General features: G+C 47.0%; 1 protein-coding gene across 1 annotated transcript; it reads right to left on the bottom strand.

Annotated features, from left to right (window-relative positions):
• Window positions 1-311: 311 nt before the first annotated feature.
• stxbp6l (syntaxin binding protein 6 (amisyn), like) lies at window positions 312-8,844 on the bottom strand (the record flags this gene model as incomplete). Its single annotated transcript, XM_083642953.1, has 5 exons — window positions 8,688-8,844; window positions 5,634-5,764; window positions 4,439-4,760; window positions 4,244-4,336; window positions 312-478 (listed from the first exon to the last, which is right to left on the bottom strand). Exons 1-5 carry the CDS (start codon window positions 8,836-8,838, stop codon window positions 312-314), a joined length of 864 nt encoding a protein of 287 aa, XP_083499079.1. The 5' UTR covers window positions 8,839-8,844.
• Between the last annotated feature and the right edge of the window lie 312 nt (window positions 8,845-9,156).

A 9,156-nucleotide genomic window follows, 5' to 3' on the forward strand; every position in this document is an offset into this window, starting at 1 on the left:
CCATTTTGTGTAAAAAATGCAGGAAGTAACACAATATAAAAATGTAAGCTCCTGCTGTTGATATAAATTGTACTTGGGGGAGTAAAGGTTTGCCTTTTGTTTTCAGCTGCTAACTGGTGGTTGTGAACGTTGTGTACAAAATACTAATTTGTTATGCTCGACAACTTTCAAGAAACCTTTCCTTACAACAACAACAACAACCACCACCATGTCAGTTAAGAAGAGACTCTAATTCACAGTAACAGCCTAACGAGGCACAAGGCGTGTGGATCAAATCTAAACCAAATTGTAAAGTGCTGTATTACAGGAAGCTAGGTCACCTTGTGAGCGCTGTCTGCTAACAGCTGGGCTTTGTGCATCAGCTCCACAGTCTTGTCCTCAGCGTGGGTCAGCCTGTCCCCACGCTCCCCCAGAGCCACGTTGACCCTGTGGACTACATTACCCATAGCGCTCCCTGGGGGGCGCTGCCCAGGCTGACCTGTCCACAGAGGGAAGAGGTCAAAAAAGTAGTTCATTAGGCTGAGCAGCCGATCGTGCAAACAAACTACAGGCAGACATAAGCAAGCGTACGCCCACCAGCAGGAAGGCACAGGTGGTGGACAGAGTACTAGAAGGTCCTACTCAAGTAGAAGGATGGTTACTTTGCGATTTTTCATAGAAGTAAACGTACTGTAAAAAGTCAAGTAAAAAGTTCCTCGCGTCTTAGTCCCTCCCACCAAGGAAACCGTACGAGGAGAGAGTAAACAGGGAAATACTGTATGTATGTATTTAGATAAATGAGACGTCCTTTCCTCTGAAGTGTCTGACGTCTGTGTCAGCAGCTAAAACTTTTTTCTTATATTTTCTTTCAGAGCTAAAACGGGTTGCGGATGAATTAAACATAATTTAGGTTCCCCGCATGTTCTTGCATTAACGTTATGACGCCGGGCACTTAACACATACTGTTTCTCTGCCATCTCGTTCATATGAGCTTCTTCACATTTGCGCTACAATGTACATGGTGGAGTAACGTGATGCCGTACAGCTGTAGTCTTCGTGATTAATGAGTCCCCCTCATGGATGTATAATGAGAACGCGGTCCCCCTGCCACCCGCCATTTTGAAAATGCACTTCCGGGAAGGCTGCTCTGGTGTATCCTCTCCTCGCTCACAGCTCCCCAGAGATCTCCCCTCAGAGAAGGGATAAGAGCTTTGGGATGGTCTTCAAGATGGCAGACTAGAACAAATTCTGGTTCCTGCGGCGGAGTGAGGAGATATAGAGGGCCAAAGTCACGCCCACTTACGGTTTAGGCATACACACCAAGAGATTTCATCCGCCATTCTTTATTCTATTTAGATTTCGTAAAATGCTTCTAAAAATCGTTTTACTTATTGGTCAAACAAAGCGATTTAGCTATATTTGGCCATAGAACATTTCACTGGGACCTAAACTTAAAAACAAAATGTTTTAATCCTCTATGTAGATGGAAAAAATAATGGCGTGTGTATGCCTAAACTGGAATTGGGCGTGACTTTGGCTCTCTGTCGCTTGAGAGAAATGGGATGCACTCATGGCGAGAAGGGAAACCAACCGTCAACTGGAGAACCAGCAGTTCAAGCCCCGGTGTCAGCAAGCATCCGCCCTGCTGAAGTGTCTTTGACCAAGACCATGAACCCCCTGACCTCTGACCTCTCTGTGGAGGGGGCGGGGCAAGAGAAAAGCGAATTCCCCTACTTGGATCGATAACGTCTCACCCTGTTCTCATTTATCATCATTATTAACAGTAAGTGCCCCAGGGTCGGCTGAGGTTGAAGGCAGAGAGCTGCTGTTGATTTGCGGCTGGGTGTCGGGCTGCAGCCTGGCACCTCTCCCACCCATTACGCTCAACCCCTGTCAGCGGGTTCAATGGTGCCGCGGCGCTCCTCCTCAGGCCCCGTGGCCCCCGGGCCTCCTAAAGGCCGGCTATTGTATCGCTAAAACACAAAGTCTCCTCTCATCTGCCGGCCGCATCATAGAGGAGCCATTCTCTGCCTCCCGCAGCAGAGAGGTGAGGCGCAGAGGAGGACAATAGACACAACACACAGGGGCCGAGAAAATGAGCAAGAGACGCAGAGGAGCGCAGGATAATATGACTTGAGGAGTCACGCCATTACAAGAGCAGTAGAGGGAGGGAGGGAGGGAGGGAGGGAGGGGGGGCTCGTGACCGGAAAGTGGTCGTTTCAAATCCATTAAATCACAGGGAAAATCTGCGCAGGCAAACTGAATTACCGTAAATTCCGGACTATAAGCCGCACCGGTGTATAAGCCGCACCTGCAAAGTTGACTAATTTTTTCTTATATAAGCCGCACCGGACTATAAGCCGCGGGTGTTTTAATGGTATTTTTTTATTTTTTTTATTGTGTTTTAATGTTTAATTACCATATGTAATGCTCCCATTTATTAACATTTCAACAAAACAACATAACACAACACCACCTGTGTTGTTATTTACAGTGCACACAGTGTCATACAGTGTCATACAGTGTCATACAGTGTGGTGAAAAGAGGGCAAGAGAGGAAATTAAAACAGAAGTGGATTTATAGTTAGAAAGAGTGCTAAAAAAGAGAGATTTTTTTTTTTTTTGAAAAATCCATAGATAAGCCGCACCGTTATATAAGCCGCAGGGGCCAAAAAAGGCCAAAAAACGGGAAAAAAGGTGCGGCTTATAGTCCGGAATTTACGGTAGTTCAATTTTCAAATGGTCCTTTGTGAACAAAAGTAAAAAAAAAAGGCATTATTTTTCTTTGGTTAACTTACATGTTGCCTTATGTTTTGGTGTAGGTGCTTTCATCAGGGTTGTTACAGACAAATAAAGACTTTTAAGGGGACATTCAAACCCAAAAGCGCTTTTGGAGCTGCCAGCGTCTTTCTGCAATTCATTCCCTATGTAAGGACGTGCCAGACGTGCTCCTCTTTTAATGAACGCACCTGGCGTTTCAGCGCTGGTGGCGTCTGTTGTTTTTGGAGGAGCGCTGTGGGCGTTTTTAAGCTGAGAAAAGTTGAACATTAGAGGAAAAGCGCCCTGCTCGTCTTTTTCACTCATCCTACCTTCTCTCCTCCCGAGGGATTTTCAACCTCGCTGCTGCCAGAATTGGCAATAATCTGGCTTTCATGTTGACAGTGAACAACATCAAACAGACAAAACCAGCTGGCTACCGTCCTTGTGGTCGTTGTGTTCTGATCTGTACTGCACGCGACTACAGGGGAAAACAAATGGAGCACACACAAATAAACGCTCTGTGCGCTGTGTTTTGTGCACAATGGAAGCGCTCTCAACATGATTTTCATAGCGTTCTGACTGAAAAAAATGCTTTTGGTGTGAATGTCCCCTAAGGCTTTTATTTTTTTACTTTTGCTAACAAAGGAAGAGTGCGTCGTCATGTATTCTTTTCCCATTCCATTGAGCAATGCATCATTTCATGCAGACAGACTTTAATATTTTGAAGAAGCATAAAGCCACCATGCTATAAAGCTTATCGTTCAATATCTCTCTTTTATTAGTTTATTAGTTTGTTAGCCTGTTAGCTTGTTTTATTCTGGATTAGGCTTCTAAATGTGTTTTTCCTCAGATTTTGGCACAAGGGATAGTAACATCTTGTCCTGTGTATTAATTAATTTTTTCCGATTTTTTTAACCCATTTTTATCCCGTATTAGTGCTCATTTTAATTTGTTTATCCTGGTTGCTGCTCCACCCTCTGCCGATCTGGGGAGATCAGACACTGGCTCCATGCTTCCTCCGAGACATGGGCAGTAGCCAGCCGCTTCTTTTCACCTGACAGGGGAAGCTTCACCGGTAGGACATAGCACGTGGGAGGATCACGCTATTCCAACCAGTTCCGCTCCCTCCGAACAGGCGCCCCGAACGACCAGAGGAGGCACCACTTCAGCGACCAGGATATTGCATGTTTTGGTGAGGGGGTTCCTATATGAAGGGAACCCCCAGGGGGCACGGGGAGAACATGCAAACTCCACACAGAAAGGCCCTTTTTGACGACCCCACCCGGGACCTTCTAGTGAAATGTTTTATGGTCACTCATGATGCAGTAGGTCACGGTGTGGCTTGGTTCCAGCGTTAAAACTCGTTATATAAGGATTTCTGAAATGTCTACGGAGAAAATGCTCTATTGGAATATCTCTTCAAACAGGGCCGTATTCAGTTATTTTGTAAGAACAGGGGTTATTCAGATGGTGCAAATCTATTTGGGATGAAAAACTCCTTTACCTTTACCTCGAGCCTGGTTTGCCACCATCTTCTTCTTCATCCGGTTGAAGAAGGCTTTGCAGCGGTAGATGACCAGATTCATGGTGCAGGCCTCTGGAAGAAGGAGCAGAGGGAGACTAAATAATAAAGTGGGCTTCAGGTATGAACTATATGACTGACAGAGGATCAGAAAGCTCCAACATGATGCTGAAGTACCTCCTGTGAGTTTGGACTGGCAGTTGATGAACTCAGTCTGTCTGGGCGGGGCGTAGCTCTTCCTTCTGGCCTTCAGGCTTCCGGAGCGGGGAGCCGCTGGGTCGCTGGGCCCCGCCTGCCCCTCCCGGCCGTCCAGGCTCAGTCTCCTCTGCCTGCCGGCCTTGCCCAGCTTGCCGGCCTTGCCCAGGCTGCCGGCCTTCCCCTGCCAGTAGGTCTGGCAGGCGTGGTACAGGATCTGGACAAAGATGCACTTCTCTGCTGCGGAGATGGCCACCCACTGGTCCAACGCATTGTCAAACACCAGGTCGAACTCTGGGGAATCCTGGAAGAAGAGCACGGAAGAACATGGTGCAGGAGCTGACAGAAGGCTGCACAGTAGCAGATAGGATCATCAACTGAAATATCTCGCTGATAGTCGAAACAATTCTTCCTGACAGTCAGGTGCTACACTGTTGAATATACTGATACTAGTATGTGTGTATATGTATGTGTATATGTATATGTATATGTATATGTATATGTATATGTATATGTATATGTATATACATACACACACACACACCTACATAGAGTTGTAGACTAGCACCTGCTTCCGCTGATACATGTGCAGCACCTGACAGCGAGTCGTTTCGGTGGGACCGGTGGGACGATCAGGCTACGGTACCCCCCCCCCCCCCCCCCGCAGTTCCCCTCTCTCCCCCCAAACAGACTGACCAGAGGAGCTACTAGTACAGCGACACATACGGTTCCCACCCACAGACACGGCCAATTGTGCCTGTATGGATGCACGACTAAGTGGGAGGCACCCCCGGCGGGGGGCTCGAACCTGCGACCCTCGTGTTGCTAGGCAGGGAATCTACTGCTGCACTACCCGGACGCCCGAGTGATATTTTTCCACGGTGCCAGCGTAGCTTGCAGCGTGTAATGTCCGGTGATACGCAACAGATACTTGCAGACGGTTACTGGTGATGTGCTTCATCACATGGCCTCTAGAGGGCAGCATTGATTAAGAGTCTTGACTGAGACGCCGTCCTTGGCTGTGTCATGGCTGTAACACGCGAGGGTCGAACAAATCCCGTGGCGCAGTGAAAGTGGGGTGGGATCCCGGGCACCGTGGGATGTAAGTGGGGTGGGATCCCGGGCACCGTGGGATCTATAGGATCTGTGCTCGTCTTTCCTCTGGAGAGCTGCTGACCTTGTTGGGGTTGATGCCGTTGACCTGTCGAAGCTGCTCCACCGTCCACTGGGACCGCCGGGTGAAGGAGGTGGAGCCAACAAACTTCTTCACCTTGGTGATGAGGAGCTGATGAGGAATCTGATTGGTCACTGGGGAAATGAAGAGACACAACACATCAGGCCTTCCCCTAGGTGTCTTGATATTACCATGGGGTTGCTTAAAAAAATCTGTATCTTATATTCACAATGGGAGAGCTACAGACAGCAGCTGCACATACACCACATGCTATACAGGTGTCTTTTTATCATTTAATTTATCATTTAAATATGTCAGTGTTATAGCAAATACAATGTTCAGGCATCAGACATCTTATTTATTTACTTATTTATTTATCCAAGGACGATCAGTTATGATGAAGACAAGATGATTTATGATCCCAATTATCTTGTGACAAATGCTTTTTCTTGTTGTTTTGCTCTCTAAAGTTTCTTCAATAAGTAATAATCTACAACCTGGATCTGTTTTTTTATGTAGTTATGATTCATTACAACTGAAGTTCGGGAACAAGACCACGCCTCAAGCACACATTCAACTTCCGGCTCCACCCTACTTATACACGCCTACCACGACCTCTCCCTCTCTCGCATGTCTCAGTTCTCTCATCCCACCCTCCCAATCCCTCGCTCTTCTCCTTCAGTACAGGAACCAGTGGGTGATGATGGAGGCAAGAAGAGTCCACATCAGCGACGATGGAACCAAGAAGCGACCCCATCAGCGAGATACCCCCACTCTGAGTCTCCATTCCCTGGTTCCTCGAGACAACCATCGCGATCATCCCCAGTCTCTAACCCCTATCCCTCGATCATCCCATCATCCCTCCTCCACCCTCGACCCTTTCATCCCTCTTCCCTTGACCCCCTTTTCCGTCAATAAATCATTTAAATATATGTTATTGTGGGCGTGGTATTTGATAGTGAACTACTCTCTCTCATCCATGTGTCAAATGTCAAAGTCTCAGACACCACTGATGTGATTTTTTTTATTATTATTTTTTTGGGGCGGGGGGGGGGGGGGTCATTTCACCTTTATTTTATTTAGATAGGACAGTATAGCAGACACGAAAGGTGGGGAGAGAAAGAGGGGATGACATGCGGCAAAGGACCTCGGGTCGGATTCGAACCCGCGTCGGCCGCACGAAAGGACTGAGCCTCCGTCGTACGTGTGCTACCAGGTGAGCCACCACTGATCTGATTTTGACAAAACTTGTGGAAGTGATGCATCTCGCCGCTGCACCCCAGCGTTCAATATTACCCAGACTGGCCCAAAGGAAAACTACATTACCCAGACTGGCCCAAAGGAAAACTACATTACCCAGACTGGCCCAAAGGAAAACTACATTACCCAGACTGGCCCAAAGGAAAACTACATTACCCAGACTGGCCCAAAGGAAAACTACATTACCCAGACTGGCCCAAAGAAAAACTACATTACCCAGACTGGCCCAAAGAAAAACTACATTACCCAGACTGGCCCAAAGGAAAACTACAATTCCATTCCCCTCACCCCTGAACAGGTGCCCCGACCCACCAGAGGAGGCGCTAGTGCAGCGACCAGGACACATACCCTTAATACGGGCTTCCCACCCGCAGGCACGGCCGATTGTGCCTGTACGGACGCACCGACCAAGCCGGAGGTAACACGGGGGCTCGAACCCGCGACACTCCTGTTGGTAGACAGGGAATCTACCGCTGCACTACCCGTGTTATCCAGTTTCTATATTCTCAGACAGTGTCAGATCCAGCTCCCTCCTCAGATTTCCAGCGCTGTATTCTCCCAAACAAACGGCTCCTGTGATTAACTCAACAATGCTTCTGTTCAGGACAACAGTAACTGGGTTAAGCCTCCAGAAAGAAACCAGACTGAATTCCTAAAATTGATGGATGGTGGAAAGAAACTAAAAGTTTAGAGAATGGGTTTGAGAGGTTGTGAGTTTGGATCCATAGACGGGATCATCATCATCACCATCATCATCCTTTCCTTCAACTACTGCCACAAACCCTTGAGCAAAGCATTTAAAGGGCAAATCTACACTAAATCACATACGTAAGGCAGAAATGTGTTGTTGGCTGCTCTCGGTTGAAACTAATCATATTGCACTTCTGGCCACATCCCATCAGTGGTGTCACAGCAGCTGTTTGGCATCAGGGCTGAGTTCAGCCCCGACAACACGTAGCGAAACGTTTATTTAAACGGAAGCGGTGGTGCTGTGAACACCCTGTTGTGTTATGCAAGCATTGCGCCTATCTGTTGGATCCACTGTCTTTTTAAACAGCGGGGTTTATAAAAACGTCACTGCTGATTGGGTAACACCTCTGACACACCCACCAAACAACCAGAAGAGCACACCTCAGTTAGTATAGATATTATATTAGTAGATGTGTCACCGCAGGCGCCGCCAATTCTAACAGCAGCAAGTCTCCTAAATGGGCGTGGTCAACCATTGACTCAGACCTGCCGAAAGTCTCCTAAGTGGGCGTGTCCGTGGAAAACCATGAGCAAAACCCACGTGACAAAATGACAGGAAGTGAGTTGAAGTGGGGCCGACTTGCTTGAATCCCATCGTCTTTGCTATTATTGTTTACTTCGGCCTTTATTGGCAACTAAACATCAACATCAACAGATTGCAATGGTCTGTGATTCACACAAACAAAAAGTCACATTTTCAAATCACATCCAAAACTAGTTAGTTCGCTAATTAGAGCAACAATCCAACACAAACATCTAGTGAAGAGGTCAACTTTATGACCATACTAAAAATAATACTTCAATTACCTCTCTTTCGTTTTATTTTTTTGCTTAAGAGCGAGCTTTTTTCTTTCTTTTTTGCCTTTGCAGCTGAGATATTTTTCGTCCAATATCTAGTTGAAAATGTGAGTAGGTGGAGATTAGAAGTGTTTTGAAACTTCAACGGACAGGAAGTTTCTTTCCCCAAACAGAGAATGAGCAGGGGAAACAGCATGCATTGTCATCAAGCCCTTCTGCAGATAAAGACAATGTTGTAAAGTCTGTTACCTGAAATGCATATGAAAGTTGCGTAGTCTCCTTTGCCTCCTTGCAGGAAGGACAGCCTCTTCCTCTTCCTCCTCTGCACCTCCACTGCCACCAGCATCCGCTCGTCACGAGGGATGAAGACCTCTTTGTTGATGGCAGACTGAATGTTCATTGTAGTCCTGAGACAGACAGGTGATGGACGAGGAGGATTTGTGCTCGTTAGGCTGGTGGCTCGCTTGACAAATGTTTCGGCAGCGGAGATGCCTAAACAAGCAAAAGACAAAGTGAGGCACGGGGTGAAATATTAATTTTCTGCCAACAAAAACTTGCCTCTGTGATTAAAACAATTGATCACAGAGGGACAATCAGAGCTGCCCAGAAACTTGCCCTGTGGCTCAGTCTTTACAATCTTATGGCTAGTAGCCCTAAACCCCAAAGAAAAAGTCATTTAAATACTCAGACTTACAGTATGCCTGTTAGTGCTCAATGG

This window comes from Poromitra crassiceps (genome assembly GCF_964638095.1).
Source record: "Poromitra crassiceps genome assembly, chromosome: 9".
In the NCBI taxonomy this organism is placed as follows: Eukaryota; Metazoa; Chordata; class Actinopteri; order Beryciformes; family Melamphaidae; genus Poromitra; species Poromitra crassiceps.